A 27,009-nucleotide genomic window follows, 5' to 3' on the forward strand; every position below is an offset into this window, starting at 1 on the left:
TTGTCCAAAGTGTCGTTGACTTGAACAGACCCGAACAGCGAGAGCACCAACACTGGCAGCAGCTGATAGTCTGCTTGGATGCCCTCAGGTATGATACATATTAACACACAGACACAGGACACCTGGTGCAATATGACAGAACGCTGCCCAACCTGTTTAGACTGAACATAATTTGGATACTAAGAACAGAATGGACCCATCAAGACCACCACCTTGCATGCTCTAAAAACCTGCTTTGCCTCTGCACACTTTCAAATATTTACTTACAAATTAAATACAACTCAGTTTAATTTTTTTGCATACACTTCATATTTTTGTCATTAATGAACTTCCGTACCCCCTCTAAATACTCTGCAGGTGGACAATGTTACTGCAGGAAACACGGGCCACAGACCACAAAATAGTGCTTTGACAGCTGCTGAGTTGATTTGTACAAACAGAAGTAAAACGTGATGTTTGGTGTTCAGCAGACGTGATGCTGTCATGTGCATGAAGTCTTACTTCTCCTTTTGGTGAACTCTCCTTTTACTGCATGTGTTTACTGCATGTGAGCACCCAGACGAACATTCAAATTCACACCAACATTTATCACTGTATCTCATTTCCATCTCGCATTGGGTTGTGGAACATTAAACATAATAAATAAAAATCCCTGATAAATTAATTCAAATGAAATGTCGAAATAAAATCAAACTCATTTAATTAAAAGCTTAAGATAACAATTTCACTTAATCTTAATCTAGCAGGTAATTTATACAAAGCAGAGCTGTTTCCGTTGTTTAATTAAACACTCTTTGCCCTGTCAATTAATGTTTATGGTTTAAAGAGACAGATTTCATTGAAACATGTGAGTCACATCTAAGAGTAATGTTACATATATAAGTCTTCTACATATCTTGTTTATTTTAAGGTATTTTTGCATTTTCCATTTAAAATATTGATTAATTAAAATAAGTAGTGTGTAGAATAAGAACTATAACATCAGACTGGTCAAACAGATCATTATTAACACAAAAATAATGCAATAAAGCCAGTGGTGGGAAGTAATGCACTCATTAAAGATTATATTGCTAGAGCATAATTATCTCCCTGACAACAGCTGCCACATGTTGTGACCCAAAAAGATAGTTGTGTTAAAGCTGAGCATGAAAATATAATCTCTTCATTGTGATGCTGAAGTCATAATCACCGAAGTAAAGGGTTTGATGTCTTTTTTCACTACCTTTCTTCATTCAGATCATCTCAGTCTTCACACATGTTTACACTACTGCTCCACGTAGCGGCCACATCATGTTAAAGCAGCCTTTATACATTATAGTGTACTGACATGGAGCCGCCTGCAGAGGACAGTGTAATACAACTCTGTAGCAACATCATTACCCATTAGCTGGTAAGTGGGTTTTTAGTTGGTATTTTTTAAATAATTCAGTTAATTGACATAGATAAAATTATCAAAAAGGGTATCAAATGGTCATGCTTTATAGTTGTGATATTTTAAATCATTTTGAAAATAACTCAATGGACAAGAATGTTAGCTTTTTAATCCAACTATAGTTTTTTGGCTAATTCCATATACATAAAATGAAATGGACCAATAGAAAACCAAACTTAACTTAATTTCTAATTGATATTGAGCTCTATTACAATTTTCTAGTCAAGCTGCAAAATAAAGAAGACCTAACCATTTTTAAAACATAAATTATTGACCAAGGTTACTTGATTATTAATCAGTACCCATTTATTTATTTATTTCACCTCCTCCTATGTATTACAGTTTTTATTGAATGTAAAAAGCTTCTTTTTTCTTTCGTTCTCCATACGTGTTTATATGTTACTGTTTTGTTAGTTTGTTGTCAATAAAGTTGGAAGAAAAAGGCGGTTGGCTGGTAAGGGGGCTTTTCCTCTCATTTTAATTGGTATATATATATATAATTTTTTATAACTGACATGGATAAAATTACCAGAAGGGGTGTTTTTGTCTCATTTATGGTTCAGTTTAGCTGCCGCCAATTTAATGGGCTTTGTAAAGTTTAACATCATTAGCCTGGCGCTGCTAATTATCTACAGTTAGCTTAATTAAGACCGTTAAACTAGCTAAATGCGGTGAAGGAGGTCGTTAAAGAGGGAAAGCTTTGTTGTTTCTCGGTCTGTGGTGGCTCCTTTTGGTTGTTTTAAGCACCTTGTAACTTTTCCAAATGATGACATTAGTCTTGAATACAATTGGAAACTCTTCAAAGGTAATTCCAGTTTTATTAGTTATCAGTTAACTAGCTTTAGCTAACGCTAGCATGCAGTAAAAGCTAAAAACTGCTCCTTTCATTTGGGAAAATGACAAAACTGCCGTTTGGCAATTTCAGAGTAGAGCAAGGGGGCATTTATAACTAAATGTCAACAATAGCAAACCCTAAACATAAATCTAGGCCGATATGAATGTTTTAAAAATATTTTGAAGCTCATTAAAGTAAGTTTGTCATGGTCGAAGAATGACAAAAAAGTGGCAAAAAACCGTCATAAGTTAAAAGTAAGTTAACGTTATTCTCACTTGCAAATGCTTGACAAAAGTGTAACTTAAGGCTTTTGAATACAAATAGAGGTCACCTGTTACGTTTCATGCAAGTACACCCGGGAAATGCCGCTCTCAGTTGTAGTTTCCAAGGCCCAAAGCCTACATAGAAAGCGCCACAGATAGGCCTACAGCATATCACGAAAAATAAACCAAGATAATACATATTAGGGCTGCAGTCTGGGAGTATTTTCATTATTTCTTAATCTGTTATTATTTAATGAGTGGTTTAGCCTATTAAATGTCAGAAAATAATGAAAAATACCCATAACAGTTTCCCAGACACTCCAGGCGACATCTTTAAATATCTTGTTTTGTCTAACCAGTCCAAACCCCCCAAAATATTCAATTTACAATGATATTAAACAGGGAATAGCAGCAAATTCTCACATCTGCTTAGCTGAAAACAGAGAATGTTTGGTGTTTTTGCCTGATAAATGTCTTAAACGATTACTCGATTATCAAAACTTATCTGTAGTGCAATGCTAATACAGTATCAGTGTCCACATAGATGAAGAGAGCCTAACATGTGTTCAGTTCAAAGTTTTTTCTCTATGCTCACAAAGTGAAAAATATTTAACCTAGTTTTCGATCAGAGGGAACAGTGATGGATTGTTTTGGAAATGTCTTCTTGCTGCTGAGATATGCGTTTTACGCTTCAGGCCAGAAATGTCAGGAAATATGAGGAGTGTGTGGTCAGATTACAGACAGGTGAGGGAACAGGTGTGGGTTTGTGTGTGAAATTACATAGGAGATGAATGAGAGGTACTTTTGATTTGACTGCTGTTGCCATTGTACAACCTTTGATTTGTTTTTGCTTTTACAGAAGAAGAAGAAGAGAGAGAGGAAGAGAAGTGCGAGAGCAACAGAGAGTGAGTGTGTTACTGGCTGAGGTTCTGCGTTTGACCTGCTGTTGCAAGAACATGTGTTTTTGAGTGTGTCATATGTTAAAAGTAGACCTGCTGATTAGTTGATCGGCAGAAAAATAATTGGCAACTATTTTAATAATTGATTACATTTTTAAAGTGACTTTTTTAAGAAAAAATAACCAAAATTCTCTGGTTCCATCCTTCTCAAATGAATATAATATAATACAAATTCATATTTTCTGGTTTCTTTAGTCTTCTATGAATGTAAAGGGAATATTTTTGGGTTGTTGACTGTTGGCTGGGACAATACAAGACATTAGAGGACGTCACCTTGGGTTTTGGTAAACAGAGATCGATATTTTTCACAATTTTCTGACATTTTACAGACCAAACAACTAGTGAATTAATTGAGAAAATAATCGACAGATTGATTGATAATAAAACTTATCACTAGTTACTGCTGTAGTTCAACGCGTTACTCCTTTGTAGGACAATAGGTGACGTCTATAAATCTTGTCTGTGCAGACTATGAAGTATGCATTTCTAATTACAGTGAGATGCAGACCAGGTTTGATGCAAGTCCACGTCACACAGCTCTTCTCCAGCACACCGTGCTTTATTCATGCTGTGATGAAAGTATTTGCTCACTTTACAAATACACATTTAATTACTTTTATAGACTCTTTAATACCCCTCCACAGATAATACTACAATTTCCATTACAAAAAGTGATCAAAACAAAGATACTGAAGGTTTTATCTTTCCTTCAGCCATCAGGTTGATGACGAAGAAAAGTTAGCTTAATATGTTTGGAGGATCAAGCGCTTTAGCCACTCTGCCAGTGGTCAAATATTTTTGTCCAAATGTGTGTGTGTGTTTGCCCCAGAGGCTGAAGGACAGCATCAGCACCCTCTGAGCGCTAACCACAGGAAAAACTATTCTCAGATTCTGTGACTTGCAGTCTGTGTGTTGCAAGCACTCTGCAGATACTTGTTTACACTCAATCTGCTATTTATTTTAGTGCTCTGTGCAATATTTCTTTGTATATATGTGAATGTGTGTGTGTGCATACACAGTTGTAAGCCTTGCATGTAGAACTTCACACACACATCATTCCTTCTGTGCTCACATGCTGCCCACAGATCCTTAAAAAAAAATCTTAATTTTTGTTTTTGAAAGTCAAGGTCTAAAAAAAGGGCCTTAAATTGTCTGGAATTCGAGGAAAAGAGGCATTAAATTTAATCTGCGGCAGACTGAATGAGCACATGTCTGCGTATTTGTTCAGTCCTTATATTTTGTTTAATTTTGTATTTCACAACAATGACAATTTTCGCTGTTTTATTTGGGTTTTAAATAGTTTAGACTCTGCTAAGTAGGTGGCTGCATGCCTTTTGTGGCAGTGCTTCAAATTTTAACCCCGAAGAGGAACAACGTGTCTTTGTTTTTAGATTTTTTTATTTTTTTTTTGTCATGGAAATTGTATTTTTATTTGTAGGGAGTATTTAAAAGTTCCTAGAAGTCAGAGTGTGCATATATCTTCCTCCTTGTACTGTGCGGTACATATAGATCATCCTCCTTCTCTGATTATGCTTAAATCACAACCGCCATCAACACACACACACACACACACACACACAAGCCTCCTCTCCATCCACCACCCCCCTCTCGTCTCCCTTGGGACTCCCACGAAAGTCTGGTGAGGTCTCCAGTGCCAAAAAGCAGGAAGTCACAGCTGTGCTCATCCCCCTTTTCAGCATGTGTGAGAGCAAGAGTGTGTGTGTTTTCTGTGTCTGTATTTGCATCTGTGTGTAGATCTGGGTCAGTGTGTGTGTGTGTGTGTGTGCTTCAGTCGTCTATATGTCTGTGTTTGTGTGTCTGTCGCTCTCCCATCCAGTTTATCTGGCCAGTATGACGCTACTTTCTATTCCCATTTCTTTGGTGCAAAAGTTTCCAGCGCCGTTAAATGCGAGTGAGAGAGAGAAAGCCTGGCTTATATAGCCTAATAAACACTGTGCCTGAGCTGTGTCTGTGTGTCATTGTGGCTAATAGCATAAGACTGACTGCACTGGATTGCTCTGGTGGAAAGCTTTGCTTCCACACACACACACACATGCACACACACACATACATCTCTCAACTTTCTCCTTTTTATTGTTTCTCCACTTTCACTCTTTATCTCTTCACTTTCTCTTTCTTTTTTCTCTCCCTTTACCTTTTTCTTTTATTTCTTACTATATGGCCAAAATTTTGTGGACAAGCCAGCCACATATTTTTTGTGTAATGGGGCTGTTTTTCATGTTATGGGATTGGATCATCAATTCCAGTTAAAAGACATCTTAATGCTACAACATACACTGATATTTGAGACAGCAGTGAGCTCCCAACTTTGCTGCAACATTACAGTTGCCTCTGTGCACAAAGTGCATGAAATGTTTTTCCCAGTTTGTGGAAGAACGTGTCTGGCCTGCACAGAGCTCTGACCTCCAGCCCATCCAACACCTCTGGGTTGAATTGAAACACTGACTGTGAGCCAGGGCTTATCGTCCAGCATCACTACTCGACCTTGCAAATGCTCTTGTGGCTGAGTGGGAGCAAAAACCTGCAGCCAGGATCCAAAATCTTATGGAAAGACCTCCCAGAAGAGACTTTTCTGGTAGCATATTAAAGCCTGTAGTTTTTGAACAACAATCACATATGGGTTCAGGTATCCACATATCGGCCATGTCGTCTGTCTCGCTCTGTTCTTCTCATTGTTTTCTAATTCTTTTTCTCTCCCTCTTATATCTCAGTGGCTCTTAATTCTTTCTTCTTCATGAGCCTGTGCTGCACTTTGCTGTAAATCTCAGACCTTTGGTTTAATAGGCGCAGTGTGCCTCTGTAACACCAACTGCCTTTGTTTTGGTTACAGATAAAATCACTGAAGGAAAACACGTCAGCAGAGAGAGAAAGAGGGAGAGGCTATAAGAGACTGAAGAGATGAAGAAAAACAGCGCAGTGAAAGTGTGTGTGAATCCCTGTGGTGCAGGAAGAAATAGACAAATCAGAGGGTAAGACAAGCAGTTCTTCCCTCCTCTTTTTTATTTCTCTAACAAGATACAAAGAGAGAAAGAGAGGAGGAAATGATAGCTACTAAAAGAGTGATGATTTGATGAAGCACATATCCAGAGCAGACTGGATATGTGCTTCCTTACTCTGAGGTACAGATTGAGATTTCAGTCCTTCCTACCAGCTCTGCCAAACTTTGCATCTGTCTGACATTATTTCTTTAATCTTGTCTGTGTTTAATCTGACTTATCTTTTTTTGTCCTCTCCTCCCTTTATCCCACCTTTCATTCTCACTTTGTTTGATCTCATTCTGATGCTATCTTCTCTGCACGCTGAGTGTGCACGTGCGGACATACGGAGTTGATCACAGTGCCTGTTGCTGATGTTTTCTTTGGGAATGTTGACAAGTTGACAGGCAAGGCGCTGCACTGACATCAAACCTCACTCCACTGTCAGGACGAGAGAGATACAGAGAGAGAGAAAGAAAGAGAGAGAAGAGGTGGGGAGCGGGGGGGGGGGGGGAGGGTGAGAGACAGAAAGAGATAGGGAGAGAGGGGGAGGTGAGAGAAAAGGAGGAGGAGAGATGAAGGGGAAAAAAATGACTTCACGACCACGACCGGACTGCCCCCTTTTTCCCCTCAGCCTCTCTCTGTCTCCCAACTTTATTCCTCCCTCCTCCTCCTCTGTGTGTTTTTTTAAATGATTTTGGGAGAAGAGGGAAACAAGCATTCGGAGCTTGGCTAACGGTGCAGGCAGGAGCGTCACATAGGCAAACAGGAGCCTGAGGGGCAGCACACTGGGACTGAAGAGGACTGGAGAAGCTTAGGGTGCTTTTGGATCAGATGCACAGACTAAAAAGATTGACTGACAGACAGAAGAGGTAGGCAGTAGTAGAAAAAAAGGACATACAGATTGATACAGACTCAAAAAGCTTAAGACAATATATTTTCAGAGAGACTGTATAAAAATCAGCAAGGAAGAAGTCAGATACACATATTTATTTTTGTAGAAAAGACAGTGCGCAAGCCTAAACATTTTTCCAGAGGACCAGAGTTTCTTCCACTGGAGAGAGAAAGAAGCAGATGGACAGAGGCACATTTTGAATGACAAGACAAGAATCCTCATCTTCTTGCAGAAATGCTCTTGAGGAACTCTGCATTGAGCTGTTACTGTCTGCTATGTTCCTGGCAGGCATAGGAAACATTTATCTTCACTAATTCCTCTTGGGAAGAGGATCCACGTTGTCTTCTTTTTTCCTTTTCTACAAAGTCATTCTTCAGTGCACGTGTTGTGCTGATTGTCACTATGTTTCCACAAAGGTACACATCATTATGGACTTCTTGCTTTCTGATCTTGTGCATCCTGGATATATGGACCACAGCCTCGCCAGCTCAACAACAATCAAAACCCCAGCTGAAGTCTCGCCGGTCCAGGCAAATGTCACCCCTCACCTCCTCCTCATCGGCGGGCAACCTGTCAGAGAGCGCTGAGAGCAAAGTGGAGCGCCTCGGTCAGGTGTTCAAGCGAAATGTCCGCGAGCTACGTGAGAAAAGCTTCTGTTTGGACCTGGTCTTCCTGGTGGACGAGTCGTCCAGCGTGGGGGCCAATAACTTCCTCAGCGAGCTGAGGTTTGTACGCAAGATGCTATCCGACTTTCCTGTTGCGCCGGAAGACACGCGGGTGGCGTTGGTTACCTTCTCATCCAAGACCCATGTAGTGACGCGAGTGGACCACATCTCTGCGCCCAAGTCCCACCAGCACAAGTGTTCCCTGTTCAACCAGGAGATTCCAGCCATCAACTACAGAGGAGGGGGCACCTACACTAAAGGAGCCTTCCAGAGGGCAGCGGTGAGTCAGACCAAGAGATAAAGTGAAAGTGGCTGCGATGATGATGCTAGTGAAGCATGTGTGTCAGTCTGCGTACCTAAACATGCATCTATATGTGTGTATAAGTTTCTTTTCTTAAATTTCGCTTACTTTCGTATTTTCTTTGCACCATCATACTGAGCCTGAGCTTGCTTTTACTTAACCCTTTGCTGTATGTGTGACCATGCACAGGATCTGCGTGCGTGTTTGTGTGTGTGTGTGTGTGTGTGTGTGTGTGTGTGTGTGCGCGCCTGCCAGGTAGTCTTCAGCCTGCTGTGTGTGTGCAGGGAATGATTGTGGCTTAGTAAGGCTGATGTTAATGAGGCCCTGCGTGGCCTTGCTGTTACTGCTGCTTCCTCTAAATTACACACCAGTAGATAGTGAGGGGAAGCCGCTAATTGTTCAGGAGTTTCCAGCGATAAAAATACTATAAGGAGTGAGCACATGCACGCATGCAGACACACACACACACACATGCAGAAACCCATGCATACACTGTAATATACGTACACACGTGCCCCTACTGTTACCTGAGTGGAGCAACACTTAGAGATACTGTAGGTTTTGAAAAGTGGAACAGAAAGCAAGACACATAAGTCAAGACAAGAATTGTGGCCAAGAATCAGTTTGTGTTAGGGATGCGTGGGCAGCGTATTATACATTAAGCTTTCTGTGTGTATATGAATTGCTTCAGACTTACTGATAAGGTGCTGTACTCCTTATGCTTTACTTCATTATTCATGACAGTTTTGGGTCTTAACAGAACCATAACAGGTTTCAAAATGAATTTATTTTCGGAGGCAGGGATTTCGGGGTTACGTGGGGTTACAAGGAGTCAGAATGTTAGCTTGTTTATGGTTTGTTGATTTGAGCTGCCCGACACCTAACCGCACACACTCAAACACACATGCACAGAGGACATATGGCACAGTTCATCCGTCAAGTCCAAACAGCCCAGCTGTAAAAGCCGTGTTGGTGGTATAGGGGCTGGTCCTGTATAAACACACACACCTCTGCTCATGCCTCAGATCTGCCTTCAGTTAGGAGCTTTGTGAGTGTTATCTGCGGTATTCTTTGGCCACAATTCAGGTGCTTTTAGGGTCTGCATACTTGCTAAAAAATCCTGAAGCCTGTCTTTGTGCTTGTTGCACTGTTGTTAAGCTACTTAGTGCTGTTTTGCAGTCTGCTGATGCAAAACCACACATACAGAAGGCCAGATGGCTTACATCATGGCATGGTGACAAAAATACAAAATAGATGTTATGACTGGGTGCACTGAAATCAGAAGAATCAGAAAACCTCACACAAACACAATCACATGATGAAACAGCAGTACTAGCTGTCCAAATGACTTGTTACTGATGGCTGCAGCATCACTTGCTTAAAGTCAGTGATGTGCTGTTAAATAAAAAGGAAGAGTATATCCTGTCAGTGATCATCACAAGGCAAATAACTCAGTTTGAGTTCTAATTTATGTTTTTTCACTTTAATACCTTCATCATTTTGTTGCTACAGTTGTAACTACTGTATGTATCATACTAAAAAAACATGTCAGCCTGGTTTAGCAGACAAAAGATAGGTAAGCTAGGTTTTGGCAGGTTTACCCTCCACTCCATCGCTGTTTCAAGCTAATAGCCTTGGATTGTATCCTCCAGCTTAGCGCTGAAAGCTCGGCCCTCAGGACAGGTTTTCAGCTCGCCCTACTTAGTTAAAGTGCTGATAAGGGGACTTCTGGCTGCGTCCCAGCTGCTAAAGACCACAACAATACCAAGAAAAGGATTTCTGGTGGAACATAAGTACCTTATCATTATTCACAAACACTCTGAATGTTTTGGGTGATTTATCAAGTGATGCAGTAGTCTGAATCATCCAAAGACGACTTTAAAGAATGCAGGACGTACTGCTCAGGCTCTTAACTTTGGCTTCCAAACACTGTTAATGATCCAAAGTCTGATTAAAATAAAATATTAAATTTCAGTGTTATTCACTTATTGCAGCCAACAATCAGTCTTGTTATATTTTGCAAGATAATATGCATTGCAGATCTAGATTTCCTGTATTTCTTTCCAGTGTGCCATCTGCAAGGTGAGAGTCCGTAGGCCGACTTGATCGATGTATGAGTAAGTGGAGAGCTATGTGCAGCCTACACGGAGCTGAGACTTGTTGGAAAGATAGATGAGCCTAGCAGATACAGTCCCAGACGCTGCAGATCAACTAGTGCTCTAGAAACCACCCCACACCTGACAGATTCAGTCTGACGTTTAATGTGTGTCTTCACATGATCGAGGAAGTGATGCAAAGAAAAAAAAAAAAGAAGAAAAAAAAAGTGGGCCGTCTGTGATTTATAGCCTGATCTCTGGGTTTTTTATCGTCTGTCTGAATCTGACTGGAAAGAGAAAAAAAGGAGCGCTTGTCGTCTGTTTCCATTAGCTACATAAATGATGGTTCTGCTAACACTAATCTACAATGCGCATATCCGACTGTCATCGTGTACCAACTGAACTGTAGGGCAACTGTCTTAGTGTGTGAGTGTGTAGAGTGGGGAATTTTGCGGTGTATGAGCGCATGTAATTAGTTATTTTGTGCTATTGCCCATACACGTGCCTCCTTGTGTTTGTGCTCCTGTGTACTCATCTAAGGGAAAATTAGGGGTGTGTGTGCATGCGTGTACAAGTGTGTGTGTGTGTGTGTGTTTGTGCATGTCAGAGAGAAAGAGACAGTGAAAGTAAGAGAGAGAGGATAATTGATAATTGCAGGATAATAATAATAATGCCATATTTTAGTCCCTTGGCTGGTCTTGGCTGTTCTAAGTGCTGTAGAAAGCTGGGATCCATTAAGAGAAACATTTTTCCACCAGCCGTGCATGTAGAGACAGGGCTCTCCTCCAGCACTCTTTGTCTCTGTCTGTCTCTCTGACTGTCTGTCTGCTGTCTCCCTTCTCACCTAATACATCATAGGTTTCAAGCATCATTATGTATAGCGTCAGTAATGATTTTTTTTTTTGCTTAGTTTATGGAAAGATTGTATTTAATGTTGAACTATATTTACAGAAAATATGTAAACAAAGACTTAAAGTCTATGTAGAACAATAATAAATATGTGTTCTGAGTTTGTAACACCATAGAAAAATGTGTAATTAACCACCCAGCCAAATTTGAATGATTAAAAAGTCATAAAGTATATAAAATTAGGTTTCAAAATTGTGGAAAATAAGCTGTATTTTCTGCTCTGAAACGCTGGCGGTGTGTCTGCTGAAGGTGCTGAAAGCACAGCCGAACTGAACAGCCTCTGAGTTAACAACGCTCATACTGAACTCCTGAATAAAAATACACAATTTAAAATAGGCCTTGTTCGTAAGTGTAAGGCAAGCAACATGGATAATATTTTAAAAATAAAGTAACGTTACGAGCCACTTGGTGGCTTCATTGTGGCCGTCACCCTTGGAGCAACTGCCTCTCACGTGCTTTTTGGTGAAGTGCTGCCCGGCAAATGCTCTCCCTCAGGCTGGAGACCTCCCAGTCGCACAGCCAGTGCTGAAGTGTCCGTGGCTCCGTGTCCAGTGACTCTTCCCGTCCTCCTAACCAGGCAGCCGGTGCTGAAGCTGAAGCCGAAGCCGCTGGCGGCTCCACCCATCAACCGATGCTGTAGCTGGGTTTAAAATAACTGCTTGATCGCTAACGTTGACCGAAAATGGCCCCATTCACCAGTAACAGCGGATTATCCGAAGTGAATCCCAGTTGTCTCCGATTAAAGTTTGTAATGCTACGTAGTGTAAAAATAGTAACTATGAGTACATGAGCTCTAGTGTTTATATAGTGGGGGAGGGGTCATGCTAGTAACCCCGCTACATCATCGAGCCACCATTTCAGGCCCGCCCAAAAAATCCTGAACACAGAAAATTTAGTACTACATAGTTCACAGTCTTTAATAATAATGTGTTTAAAAAGAAATCTCTGATTTTCCTTTACACAGACTTTAAACATACCAAATGAGTAGACAGTATAGATATCCTTATAGTTAGTAAAGTGGAGTGCTCTGGGCTGATGTGTAGACAGATAAGTCACACATAAGTGCCATTCTGTCGTATGGTCTCAGTACGCTTCAAATGTAGGTCTAAAGTTAAAAGTGTTAGCTGCTCTGAATGGCCACACTTAAAGACAGAGCGGAAAGCCTACTGTCATACAAATACGATGAATCATACAAATGAGGATAAGCTTGCGGTCAGTCTCTCCTTGTGTACTTGTGGCGCTGATCTTGGTTGTGAAATTATGGAAGTAGTTGTATGAGGAATAAAAAAAGAGCGCTTGAGAGAGAAGTTCAAATTCTGAATACTTTCACACCTCCGCATATCTGGCCACTGCAGTCAGCATGATTGTCGGATTATCAGTTTCGGAAAATAATCCGACACTGCTCCCCTCGATTCTGCAGAAAAAAGGGGATTTCAGATAGTTACATGATCTGAAAAGCAATTCTTTGGAAGCTACAGAGGACTTTTGGCTTGAATATCACTTGAATAAAAAACCCTTGTAAGCTAGCATGATACCTCTTTTCAATGACGGAAAACAAGCAATATAACACACTTTTCTACAAACCACTGCAAATATCTCAAAGCATTAGGGCCATGACATAATGAAACTGTCTGAGAACTTTGCTGAAATAAAATAGTCTAAATTTAACAACAAGTTCCTTGATTTAGATCAGGAAATACCAGATTAAAGGATACATTAACAAAACCAAGCAACAGACTGAGCATTCAAAGCTCTTCAAAGAGCACTCAAAGTCCTTCTCTACTGATATAAATGACCATATCTTGGCTGTATCTGCGTGTAAAATATCGTAGATAAAGGTTAAATGTCATATACTATGAGTTTATTAAGAGTGCAGCACTTTGTCACGATGATTCATAGCGCCCCATTTCAGGATCTGTCTCTCCTCAACCTCACATCAGACATGACCTGGTACCTGATGACATCACTCGCCTTGTAGTTTTCCAGCACTTTCCTGACCTTTTTATAAAAGAGCTGATTGATAACTTTCAGTAAATGTTTTCAGGCCCTTGAGGAATAACAGATAGAGATTGTTGACATCACCTTCTCCAAACTGAATCATGTTAACTTCCCCTCTATTTATTTTAATTGCTCTGAAAAAGTCTGCTCTTGTTAACATTTTATTTATTTTCAATGTATTTGCCTTGTACATGACCAAATACCCTCAGGGCAGTATAGCTCAAAGCCTTTCATTTTATACTATCGGTTGCTTGTAATCTTGTTGATCCAGGAATTATGGCTTTTTCCATTGTTGCTTTTATTATAAGTTGCTTTGGATACGAGTGTCAACCATAAAAATACAGGGAGAGAAACGACTGTAGCTGTAATAGCCAGTTAAAAATCCCCGCCATCACTTGTTTTTTGTCTGATCGTTTATCCTGAAGAATTTGCGTTCTTCTTGGTTCTTTGGGTTGCCATGTGTTGCCAGATAAAACCCCCTCTCGCTCTGTGCAGGCAGGCCCAGCTTTGGCAAAGGAACACTGAGCACTAAACTGGACTTGGCGGCCTCACTGTGTCAATCTGCCTTCATAGTTGCATAAGACACAGACAGATTGGCAGCATGTGAAGAGAGATGACGAGAGAAAAGAAGTGGGAGAAAGATGGAAGATTGAGAGGAAAAAAGCAGAAGAAAGAGGGGAAAAAACCCTAAGTCAAGGGATTGAAAGAAAGAATGTGGCTCTTTCTGGTGGTTATTCCCAATAATGTTTTTACCTGACTGTTGGTTAGGCTCTTCTTGAATCTGGGTCAAAACAGATATTGGAATGGTTTACTGGCCATTTAATAAAAGGAGCTTTCTGCTCAGCCAGCCTGTGTGTTTCTGGGACTGAAATCTGTATAAGTTGGACTAGCAGGTGGGTTATTTTCCTCTGTTTCTTCAGCGAAAAGTTCCAATGACTCCTAATGTGCCCGACACACCAGCAAAACACACACTTTCACGCTCATTATTCACCCACAAACTCATACAAACAGAGTTTATGGACCAGCTGCGGGTCTTTACATGGTTGTCATATGTACTGTAAGTCAGAGCGGTCATATTATAGACTGTAAACTGAGTGTGTGCATGAGAATGTACTGTATGTGCTTAATTTATAGATATACTATATAAGTGCAGTATGTCTATAAATATGTAAAGTCAACCTAAATCTTGCAAAAAAATCTTGCCAGGGGATTTTAGTCCTGTAGTCATCCACAGAGAATCAATCGAGCACAGTTTGAAGTTGGCCGAATCAGAAAATCCTCTGGAGCTGCCCAACTCTCAAATATCGTAAACACGTACTTAAATTTAAATAGCCATTGTGGATGTAAAATGAAGCATAATTCTGCAACTGCAAGGCATGTTTCTCACCTCATGTTATTCAGAAACAGATTTTTTTTTTTTCTTTGCAGAGTATAGCCGCCATGTTTTTCCAGTTAGAATATTGGAGCCAAAGCCCACATTTGTTGAGCAAAGTGTACAAATAGTCCAAGTTGATGTTTCAGACAAGGAGAACACTTGTCAGTCACATGTCACACAGGCCTACTTAAGATGATGCCTGTCTCTATTGAGCCTTGCCAGACCACAATAGGCAAATCAAATATTGTGGGTTGGGTTCACGAGGCCCCCGTTTCATTCCAGTGAGTCAGCGCTATTTCTCCCATTCCTCCCGTTTCTATGTCTCTCCATCATTCTCTCCTCCCGAGTCATAGACCTCCCCGGCAGTCTATTAGGCAGGAGAACGTCACTGTCATCCAGCTTTGACGCATTACATCCAAAATACGGGGTATTGTTTTTCAAAACATTGTCTATTAGATTAAATGAGGCTTGTGTAAGTCGCTTATATTTGGCCTGTGGAGATGTACTGCACTGTGGGGGATCCTGTACATTTTTGGCCTGTCTGAAGTACACACACTCACAGGCACACACACAACTATACACAAATGTGAGCCTTTTTTCGTCAATCTTTGAATAGACAGTAATGAGATGTGGAGCGCTGCAAATTAAGGTGGGAAATGAACACCATCCATCACCTGAATGCTGGAAAATTTTGTCTACAGCGGGTGATTTTCAGGAGCCTTTTCATTCTAAAAAACATATTTGCTCACCGGAGCACTTTTTATTTTGTTGGTTGAGTCATACAGCAAACTTTAAACAAGCCAATGAAGTCTTACTAGCAGCTTTGGATGAATCTGAGCTTAACACACAGTGTAAGAAGGTTAGAAGTGACACTGAGGAGAGTTAACATAGTGGGGAGCTGCTACCAGAAAAGTATAAACTTAATTCCCATGCTAACCTCTTTATAATAGGTGTAGAACTGTTACTCAAAGGAAAAAGGGAAGACGACTACAGTTTCTGGAACGGAGCCAATTCAAACGAGTGCAACAAATGAAAGCAAGGTGCACCTCTTTGATGCGGTACCCAAGGCAGGACCCAGCCATGATAAGACGATAAGAAAAGACTCTGTTTCCTGTCTGTGCAACTGCCACTTCCCGTCATCTCGCCCTTAATCATTTCCTCCCACTCAGTCCGTCTGTTTCTTCCCTCTACCCCCTTCCTCCTCCTCCTCCTCCTCCTCCTCCTCTTCATCCTCAGTATCAGAGGATCAGGGATTGATGAAACAGAGGGATGGAGCAGACAGGCTGCCTCACCTACCAGCCAGAAAAAGCCCTGATAAGACCGAAGCCAGACAGGAACGTCCACAGACACCAGACAACAGATTTAAATATGCAGTGGGATGTGGGTCATTACCACTACTGTATATAGCACCTCATAAATCTCTTAAATGACTAATCAGGTCAATGCATGCTTTTTTTTGCCCCAAATCAAGATCTGCGGTGGGAAGAGAAGTACTTTTGTTTTGCTGATAACCACATGAGTAAAAGGAAAATTATCTCAGTTTAGGTTTCAAAGCTGAAACATTTTCCGCAGGTTCACGCTACACATTTTTTATCACCATCTTGCAGTTGGTACGCAGTAAAAGTGTCACAGAACATTGATATAACAGGAACATGATATTATATATTGCTCAACAGCATTGATAAACCTGATTTTCTGTACAGCAGAATATTGAGTTTCCAATCAAGGTAAACGCAGCATATAGATGGACATAAATTGCAAATTTCAGCTTGAAACTTTTCTTGAGTTTGTATGTGTTTTCTTAATCTAGGTTTTATATTAAATAAATATTTAAATGATGTCATTACAAAGTATATTGGTTTTGGAAAGCCGCTGTTACCTGAGATTTCCAGTCAGTTTTATAGATGATGATGTAATTTGTGTTGGAAGCAGATATCTTAATTTAACTCTTGACGTCGACAGTGACCCATAACATGATTTTCGTGCTTTACTTTCATTTAATAGGATCTAATTTCAAAATAGCGCATTCACAAGTCCACTCCTTACACACACACACACACACACTGGTGCTTACCTGGCACTTATGCTCAGGGCGTAGTTGGAAAGTTCTTCAGACCCTGTCATGGTAATCGACACAATAGACTCAACATGACTGTGTGTGTATTAGTGTGTGTATGTGTCTGTCTGTGTGTATTTTTAGGGTTTAGGAGGAAGAAATGCATTAGTCTCGGGTTCTGGTCCTCTGGGCCTCTTCATACTGAATCATTCTGACAGAAATATTCTCCATTCTCTTCTTTCATAACTTTGTCCATCGACCTCAAATATGCTTCACTGAGGCCTGTTGGAGCAGTTTTCTCACAAAATGCTTTGACCATCTTTTGTCAGTATTGTCATCAACAATATTTCAGTTGGGAGGAGAGGAAACTGTTGGCTTTAAAGTGATTTTTCAACATTGCTTTGGCTTTTTATGGAATGAGCCGGGAACCAGGAATCTTAAAACTATCAACATCGTTTAACATCAGCGATACCTTATGGTAGCTTGTAGTTACATTTGGGTTGATTCTTCATCATCTTTAATCCTCTCACCTTCTTTTTATTACTTCATCCATTGTTTCATTTGTGTAGTTTTAAGATATTGCTTAAGTTTAGGGCTGAATCTTATTATTCTGATTATTTTCTCGATGAATCGTGAAGTCCAGTTATAGTCAGAAAGTACAGAAAAATGCAAATTACAATTTTCATGGATCCTAAGTTGACATCTTCAAATTGTCCGACCAATACTTCAAAACCCAACAATATTTGGTTTACGATGATATAAATCAGTGAAAACAAGCAAACGTCACATTTGAGAAGCTGGACCCAGATAACTTGCAAATTGAATAAGTGATTGTCACCATAGTTGCTGATTCATTTCATTCACTTGATACATCAATCAAATGACTAATTGTTTCAGCTCTGCTCGTGTAGTCAACATAAAAGTTTCAACTTGTACTTCACGCTGGCTGAACTACTGCTGCATGTGGTCTCCATTCCTGAGAAAAATAATCAAAATCAGATTAAGCTGTGTGCTGACACAGTGGATTTGCTGGTTGAGAGATATTTTGTTTTACAGTAGGTTTGTTTTTACAGCGTTTTTACATTAAAGATAAATTCTTGCATAAACTAACCGTCCATGAATTCAGGATGCATACAGTCTGCCCTCTACAATAGTTAAACTTTACTTTGTCTTGCCATGTCTAATTGTATGGACAATATTTGCCTTTGTTACTTAACAGCGGCCCTGTGCACTCCTGTTCCTTCTCCTGTCTCGCTCCTCTAACCCCTGCCCTTCTCTCTGAAATGGATACTGAATATTTTCCAGAAACAGGGGCCTACTTTCCGACCTCTGAACGTCTAGAGGACCCTGAGGCCTCCTCATTCACCGCTATCTCTTTCTCACACACACACATACACACACACACACACACACACAACGTAACATGCAAACTAGACCTCAGAGCCCCGAGGTGTCATTTAAAAATAATTCCTCTGTAAAACTGTTCATAAGACCAAATTCAAGCCAAAGCTAATAATTTTAATCCCCAAATCAACATTGTTCTCCAGTTTTCTGTGATAAAACAAAACAGCGATATAATTTCATTCAATATGTAAAGTAGTAGTAGTAATTTGAGTTGAAGTCAGATAATCTGTAATTGCATCCAGGATACATTTATTTTTGCAGACGTGGTTAACAGATGTGTTTCAATTCACCCATCCATTCTCTAGCTGTCACCCCGGATAACCTGGGAGCCTTTGAATTCCCCAACTATCGCATATCTGTGGAGAAGTGTTGACAGACAGCCAGGTAGGGTAGAGATACGCAGGCTGTGAGGTCAGCTGAGTTCAGCAGTCATGGCAGTGGGTGCATCTGCAGCTCGCTATAGTGTCGAAAGACCTCTGGGAGGCTGAATGAGGCCCAGATATGTGCAGCCTGTCAGAAATCTGGGCACTGGATGCTCACAAGGATCTCTTTGAAATAGTCCCAGCAGTTGGGGGAAATGAATCTCAGCATGCAGCCTTCTCTAATCTTTCCAGTCAGATATATCACTGAAGTAAATGACAAGTTCATAGAAGAGTTGCTCTGTGTTGAGAATACAGAGCAACCTGACTCTGAATGTCTCATTTTGTCATTCAAGAGCTTAATTACAGGAAGTGCTGATGTACAAGCCTCTAAAATAGCACAAACCATTTTCTAAGAGATTTTCCAAACCGTGGATATCTCATTTAGAACAAAACCCTTCAGTTAGACAAAGCAGACTTCCTTTAAATCCAGTCCAAGGTCATTGGTTTCCTCCAACAACTGTATTCATTTCAGCAGCCATAGGCTTGATGAAGACTTTAACAGATCTTCTTTAGGTCATTTTAAAGGAGCAGTGGTCCTCCCCCATCAGGAGCTCCTAGGAGATATAAAACATGAAAAACTAAGCCCAATTCAGACTCAAGGGAAACCCAAGCTCAGGTCTCACACCTGTCTCATTGCCAAGAAAAGTCCCAGTGTTGAATGGTTAGGAAGCTTGATTTGGAAAACATACAATGCCACTTCTTTTTTCACCAGTGTAGTTTGTCCTTGGGTGGTGGATAAAACGCACATATGCAAAAGTGCACTTGAACATGCATACAGTACATAGCCTACATGCAATGGTCTGCGTAGCAAGATGTTGAAAACCCTTGGTTAGACAAAGCAGGAATTGGAATTATTACGTGAAAATGGACCCAAATCAGTCATTGTTCAGTTATTCTAGACTTTGCTAAGTGGTTGTAAATTACTGCTGTTATTGCTGATAAAGTATTTGGCTTCTGCAACAGCTGAGTTTTGTAGTCAAAACTGACTACAAAAAACACACAGTAGAGAAGACAGTGACAGTTTGTAATTGCTGTCTTCTCTACTGTATGTTTCTGAGTATCAGGTATCTACCTATTTCTCTTCTCTTTCATTAATGAAATTTCATATCTGTTTGCATGCCTCTCTCTGCTTCTCCCTCTGCATTACGCCCAATTTTCCTGCCTCGGGGGTGTACTCCAGGGTGTGTAGTATATACAGTATGCGCTGGTTTGGATACTATTGAGAGTGTCCCACTTGGCCTCGGGTTAAAGCTGTTGCGGTCAGAATAACTGGGCTTTGCCCCGGCCAAAACCAGCGACTCCAGTTAAGAGAAAGAATTAAAGAATGAAAATGAGGTGATTGAAGCCAGTGGAAACAACAGGGAGTGTGTCTGTATGTAATGCTTTTATGTGTGCAAGAATATTTATGCACTTTTATCCCATTTTTTCCCTTTTGATACCAATTCTGACTCATAAACTCAGGACTTTGGCTGATATTGGTATTTGAGTATTGATCCAATTCTTTTCTAGAAGGTTTCTAAAATTGCATAATACATCTGCAGCTAACAATTACTTTCATTATCAATGAATCTGACAATTATTTTTTATGACTCATCCGTTAACCATTTGGTCTGCAAAATGTCAGTATGTCATAAAAAAAACCGATTTCCCAGAACCCCAAGTGACGTCTTCAAATTCCTTGTTTTGTTTGAGCAACAATCATCAACTATCGTCAACAAATTGTAAGCAAAAGACGTCAACAAATATTTAAGGAGCTGGAACCAGGGAATTTTGGGTTCTTTTTGGTTTAAATTTGATTTTGTTTGATTTTTTTTCTCCTTTAAAAAAAAAAAAAATTGGAAAAGACAATATCGCAGTTTACAAAACCTTTTCAATCGTTTTACATTAAACCCTTTTCCAGTTTTTTTACATACATGTACATATGTATATGCACAGAAAGAGGTATTTACTAACTGCAGTGCTGGTGGGCCCTAACCCAGTCCTCCATCTTCACTTCCAGGAGAATATAGCCTATATCCATTTATACCCTCCATATACAGGTTTAACACATCTACACACATACACATCTATATTCACCTACGTACCCACATGTATGCAACCTACATGCCTATGTGTACTTTTACTTCAATCTGTCTGCAATTTTCGTGTTTAACTTTATTACATATGCTCATCCCACACTCTATTAAAAATGTAACTATATACAATAGAAACATTTATTACATTTCTACTATTCCCATCAAGAAGAGGAAAGGAGCATGCAACAATAGTGGAGTCATACAGAGTCTGCTCACATATTATATTATAAATGGGTTATAAATGTGATCCATTTATTACAAATTTGGTAGGAGTTGACTTTTTGGATCCTCAAAGAATAAGTCAACTTTTCCATTTTAAATATTTCAAAAATTATTCTATACCAATCTTCCAATGTAGGTGGTACTGGATTTAGCCACTTTCTAGTGATTGATTTTATACTTGCCGTCAAAAGGGCCTGCAGCAGCTTTGTGTCCCTCTGTTTCAAAAACAAAATGTGGCCCAGATAAAGAGTTTCCAAGTTCAGGGGTATTTGAATCTTGAATATCATGCTTAATGTTTTGTGAATACCATTCCAATATAAACTCAGTTTAGGACAGTCCAAGACTATATGGATATGATTTGCCTCCATTGAGCCACATTGTTTCCAACACGTCAAACTCGTATTCTTGTGTTTTTCCTGGTGTGGGGTCTAAATATCTTATAATATTTTTCCAGCAGTGTTCTCTCCAGTCTATGGAGTTAGTTGAGGACTGTTAAAAACCACAAATTTCCCCCCAAGCCTCTTCAGAAAGCCCCATTCCTGCTTCTTTTTTCCACTTTTGTACAAGGTGTTTTCATTTTTAGCATAAAGAAGAGCATTGTATAATCTAGAGATGGACTTATTTGGTATTGAATTGAAGGCTGATTTCAGGATTTTATAAAACTCAGATCCTGGTCTTCATAAGTCTGTAGATCTGCACTACTGACTGAAATAATGTCATACTTGGAGGTATCTGAAAAAGTCATTCTGCTCTAGGCCATGTTTGTCCTGCAGATTATGAAGACTTTGTAGTGCACTTTTGTGTGTAAATGAGAGATATATTTTAAGTCCTTTCTTTATCCGGGATTCAAATCTTTTATCTCCTCTGTTAGGAAGAAATTCTGTATCATAGGCACACCATCTGAAATGTTTTAACATGGTGTGGATTCCACACACATCCTACCATATTTTTAATGTGAAATTTATCCAGGGGTCTTTTTATCTCTTCCATTTTGGCTGCAAGTCCTCTATCAGCAATTGTGGCCTGTAGCGGAAACTTAGTCGTCATTCCTAATTCTAATTCCTTCCATTTGGCCTTGTACTCCCAATTACACTTATATAGCAAAGGAATTAGCTGTGAATCTTAGCAATAGTTTCCTAGACAAGGAAGTCCCATTCCTCCTCTTTTCCTAATTGTAAGATATTAAATTTGATTCTTGCTTTCTGTCCTTGCCAGATAAACAGAGAAATCCATTCGTCCCATTTCCTAAATAGATTGTCATTTACCTCTACTGGTAGAGTCCTAAAAATGTAGTAGTCGTAGTAGTTGCGTAGTCGAGGAAGAATGTTAATTTTGACTGCACTTATCCTTGAATTCAGACTTACAAGGGGAATAAGATTCTGCCTATGCATATTTGATTTTATCTTCAAAGACAATGGCCCATAATTTCCTCTCAATAATTTTATAAGGTCATTTGTGTCATTCCTAAATATTTTAATGCTTCAGCTTCCCACTGGAGGTTGTATTTGTCTTGTAGGTTCTTTGGTTCAGTAAAGTTTAGAGTCATAACCTGTGTTTTTGATATGTTTCTGATAGTTTCCCAAAATCAGCCAGCAGTGCCATCAACCCTATAAATTATTTTTCAGGCTCCTCCAAATAAACCAGAACATCATCAGCAAATAGTGCTACCTTTTGTTCGATCCCTGCCACCTTAATGCCTTTGACAGCTTCTCTCTGTCTTATTAATTAGCTTAAGGGTTCAATAAATAAAGCAAAGAGGAGAGGGGAAAGTGGGCAGCCCTGTGTTGTTCCTCTCTCTCTCCAAAACAAAAGATTCAGAAAGGTCTCGTTAATCTTTATTTGAGCTGTAGGCTAGTCATATAAGGTCGTAATTACTCTTAATTAATCTATCTTGAAGGCCGTCTAACTGAATCAAATGTTTTCTCCGCAACTAGTCCCAATATGAAATTGATTAGTTGCTGATTATTTTTTGTTAATAGACTGATTGTTTCAGCTGTATTATAACAATAAATAAGAAACTGTATTTACTGTGGATGTCTCACATCTGGCCAGTACCAGATCCATTTAATTAGGTCAGTATATGCTGCAATAGCAGTCCAGTGCATTGGATTGATGTGTCACTAGATTACAAGTGTTTGCACACATGCTTGAAAAGATAAAAAACATAACTCTTAGTTTTTAATCCCCTCAGTATGCATTTTCCGTGTGCGCTTTTCTGCATGCATATCTGTAACCAGTGGAAACAACATTTATTTGTATGCTAGAAAGAGGAAAACACACCCAAAACATCCACTCTCACCACACCACAACCCACCACCAGGCCAGTCACTCAGCCACATCCTCAGTGTAACTGTGGCTCTGCGGTTGTGGATGCGAATCAGTGACGCTCTCTGACATCTTCTAGTGTCTTCACTGTACATGAGAAAGTGAGATTTAGTCTGTCATTGAATGTGTGAAAATGTGCACAGAGACAAAGACAGGAAATAGCAAGTCAGTGACATCAAGAGATAATAAAAAACAGCAATAGACTGATTTAATTTCATTAACATGTTTCACACAAGTCTCTTAGTTACTTTGTCTCAGAGGTATTTCTAATTTTTGTTCTCCCCTTTTTCCTTTTACATGCATCAGGAGTCAGATACTCTGCCAGAGGGGAAATTACCACACACCACTTTGTCTCTCAACCCAGGCCCAGAAGAAATTATTCACTTGCTACTTGCAAAACTGAAGTCACAATTATCCCCTAGACATTTTTCACTCCTTTTAGAAAAATGGGGCACTGGAATGAGCTCAGCACAAGAGACTTACGAGGGCAATCTTTACACTTCCCAGCTCTGTAAAACACACGTCAGTAAAGCCCCTCGACGGACTCAAATGTACTTTCCGCGTCGGCTCTATACATCCGTCACTGTCTTTTTTTGCATTTTAACCGCACAGTTAATTGCCCCTCTGAGACAAGGTTTTTAGTTTAATGACTGCAGAAAGAAGTGTAAGTCCCATCATAAAAATCTGATCTACAAAGTGGGGAGTCTACAGGAGCTGCTGTTAGCTTATGAGTGCGGATTTCACCACTTCAGCCACTGCTGTACAAACATGAATCACACACTCGCTCACTCATACCACATTTGTTTATGTACTTCTGTGGAAAAAGTAGAATTTTATGAAAAATACTTCTTAAAATCAATTTTCCCTTAGACCTTCTCCTGTTTCTCTGCAATAGACCTTTTTTCAGACACATTGACTTGTCATAGCAGGAAAAGCACAAGTAACTAATTGCATTAATTATGGCTCTGTTCCATTGGGGTAAGGTATGCTATTGAGCTAGCATGGACAGCACCAGGCATTGGAGCTGCTAATTGGAATACAAGCTTAATTAAGGTTATTAAATGTACCTGTGCTTTTCCGGCTATGACATGTTAAAATGCTAAATGTGAAGAAGGTCTATAATGCATTTATTGATGGAATTATTACTTCTTCCTCTTACATGTAGGTGATCAACATTTAGTGTAATTGTGCATTACTGCCACCTATCTGACATTTTGTCTAGCTTGTTTTATTGAAAATAATGCACCTAATTCACATTATATTTTTTGCAACATTAGAAAAAAATCCCTTCAAATTTGCTTTACTGTTGGACGCAAAAATTAAAGTAGCGACAGCTTCACTCTCGCAAACATATGGTTGTGAACACACACTTTCCTGCACACATCATGCTCACTCACACTGTTCTTTCCACTGAGTGTGTGTTCACACAAACACGCACACACCTACACACAGATTCCCTCTTACTTAAAATACTGCTCAGCGATTGATAGGTGCTGCTGGCACTAGCCTTATGAAGCTCTGTGTGCATGCGTCTGTGTGTGAGAAACCGATAAATGAAAGGTGAGGTGTTGAGGTTAGTGAAAGTGTGGATGTGGAGAGGCATGGAGTGTAATGTGTGATTCAGAAACGAGTGGCGAGGCGGGTTTGAAGACAAATATTCTGTTGGCAGGGTCAAAGGCCACAGAGGCGTCAGCAAGGACAGGAAGTGACTGTCGGAAGCTTTTAGTTGCCTGTGTTTGACTGCCATATTCTACTATGAATATCATTAAAAATAGTAACAGTGGTTCCTTTCTGATCTCACTGGAAAAAATGTGTTTCCACCAGGCCACCATGCAGTCAAAACCATGGTTCTTTTAATAGGATAGTGAGTATCTTAAATCCTTATTTGACATATTTTTGGATAACAAGTTTTAGAATTATTGAATAGAGCCGCACCAATACTGGATTTTTTTTGGGCAGATACTGATATTGATATTTGACAATTAAATAAAATCTGAATTATCCACTGATATTCGTTCTTTAACATAATGGCGTAACATTACCATTTTTGATTAGGATTCTTGCGACCAACGGATACTGTTTGGGACATTTTAAAAAATGTTAAAATATAAACTGATCTATGGTGGATAAACTATGTTATAGAAAAACTGTCTTCTGCATTTCTGTGCTGCAGTTTCTTATAAGCTAAAATCAGCAAATATCTACCTACTATGCTGATAAGTTTGCAAATGAAGGAATAGACTGCATTTGATTACTGCACGTGAACTTTTCATCCTGTTGCTACACCAATAACCTACTTTTAACATGCGGTTCGTGCTGACAGAACACTGCTAAGACTTAGCATTGTGATTAAAAGCACAAATCATGCAAATTCTTTAAGCATATGGATTTGTTTTGGCATCTTGAGATTAGGATTTACTAAAAGCGTCATACATTGGCACCTGAAGAAACCAAAACTATTTCAAAGAGCCAGTGGCAAATTAAATAACATGTTTTTATGGGCCAAGGCGTGTAGGTCTATTAGTAAACCACTTGCTATGTTGAGGTTAGACTTTGAGAGTGCCAGATTCCATTGGGTTGTTTTCTTTGGTGAGTGAGTGTGTATGTGTTCGTCTGTCCGTCTGTATGTCTCTGTTTGTGTGAATGACTATAAGTAGATAATTGGTACATGTATGCAAACCCACAAATTAGCCTGCATCCTGTTGTCTTTGTTTGTGTGCTTTTTATGTATTTTTTTCCCCATTCTCCAGGTCTGATTTCAATTTCTGGGGGCTATTAGTTGTTCTTTCAGCCTCAGTAAGAAACCCAGTTCCAAGTAGTTGTCCAAATATAGAGACAAAATACGCACTCGCCTCAACTCTAATCAGTTAATGTTTGAAATGCCGTGTGTTGGCAAGAAACTCATCCCTCAGGACCCGATACCGATCAACCAAAACCAACCAACCAATTTTCAGAGGAGAACACCAAAGCATACAAATATAATCAGTTTCAGTTCAGGGTATCCAAACACTAAATGCAGGTGTTTCCCAGCAACAGCATATTTGTATTGGTATTTTAGTCAGTTGTCTTGGAGAACGAGTATGTGCAACATCATAGTAAGTTCCAAATTTCTCTTGATTTATGATGAGGTTTTGAGCTTTTATGAAAATCCATGGCAACTCAGGTCCATACAATCTCAGAGCAATAACGCCCAAAATGTGTCCTCCTCCTCAAATGACCTCCCAGCTTGTGTAAAATTTCTGCTTCCTCTTGATGCCATGAGGTCAAATATAATTTATCCTACCAAGGAAGGCTGAGTCCAGAACAAACAGGAGAATCAATAAGTTGAAACCTCTCCATTAATCTGTACTACAAACACTGACGTTTCTCCAATTCCCTGCTCTATTAGAGGAAATCTCCACCTACAGCTAGTGCCAAGACAAATAAACCCCTCAGGAGAAGAAAAAAGGGGAGGACAGAGAAAGTAGAAAGAGAGGGAGCAATGCAACTACAGTAACAACCGTCAACATAACAAAGGAAAATGCTGCGTCTGTCTCCTCAGTGTGGTCTGAGCTAAGTCTGGACAACATTGGAGAAATTTTCATGGATGCTTTAAGCCAACGACAGTCCCCAAATCACTCCCTGTCGAAGCCCTTTTAAAATTCCAGTCTGGAGTCAAGAAAAGTGTTACGCTTCACCACACTGGTGCCTTTGTTTATTTCAAAATCAAAGCTCGGCCTTAGAGATGATGCTGTGGCTGCTCGGAGCTTGGGTAGTGAGGTAATGATCTCATGAATGTCAC

At 39.7% G+C, this 27,009-nt stretch overlaps 1 protein-coding gene across 4 annotated transcripts in view; it reads left to right on the plus strand.

The window, feature by feature from the left end:
• Positions 1–1,971: 1,971 nt before the first annotated feature.
• The window catches only part of svep1 (sushi, von Willebrand factor type A, EGF and pentraxin domain containing 1), a 109,071-nt gene continuing 84,033 nt past the window's right edge, over positions 1,972–27,009 (plus strand). For 3 of the 4 annotated variants that reach the window (XM_067580113.1, XM_067580114.1, XM_067580115.1), the window contains exons 1-4: positions 3,390–3,435; positions 3,986–4,068; positions 6,341–6,479; positions 7,797–8,325. In XM_067580113.1, coding sequence (XP_067436214.1) covers positions 6,409–6,479; positions 7,797–8,325 — 600 coding nt within the window. In that variant the 5' untranslated portion in view covers positions 3,390–3,435; positions 3,986–4,068; positions 6,341–6,408. Of the gene's footprint in view, positions 2,238–3,389; positions 3,436–3,985; positions 4,069–6,340; positions 6,480–7,796; positions 8,326–27,009 lie in introns of those variants that run through there. The other variant, XM_067580112.1, reaches the window with a different exon arrangement.

This window comes from Thunnus thynnus, chromosome 22, assembly GCF_963924715.1.
Source record: "Thunnus thynnus chromosome 22, fThuThy2.1, whole genome shotgun sequence".
Taxonomy (NCBI): domain Eukaryota; kingdom Metazoa; phylum Chordata; class Actinopteri; order Scombriformes; family Scombridae; genus Thunnus; species Thunnus thynnus.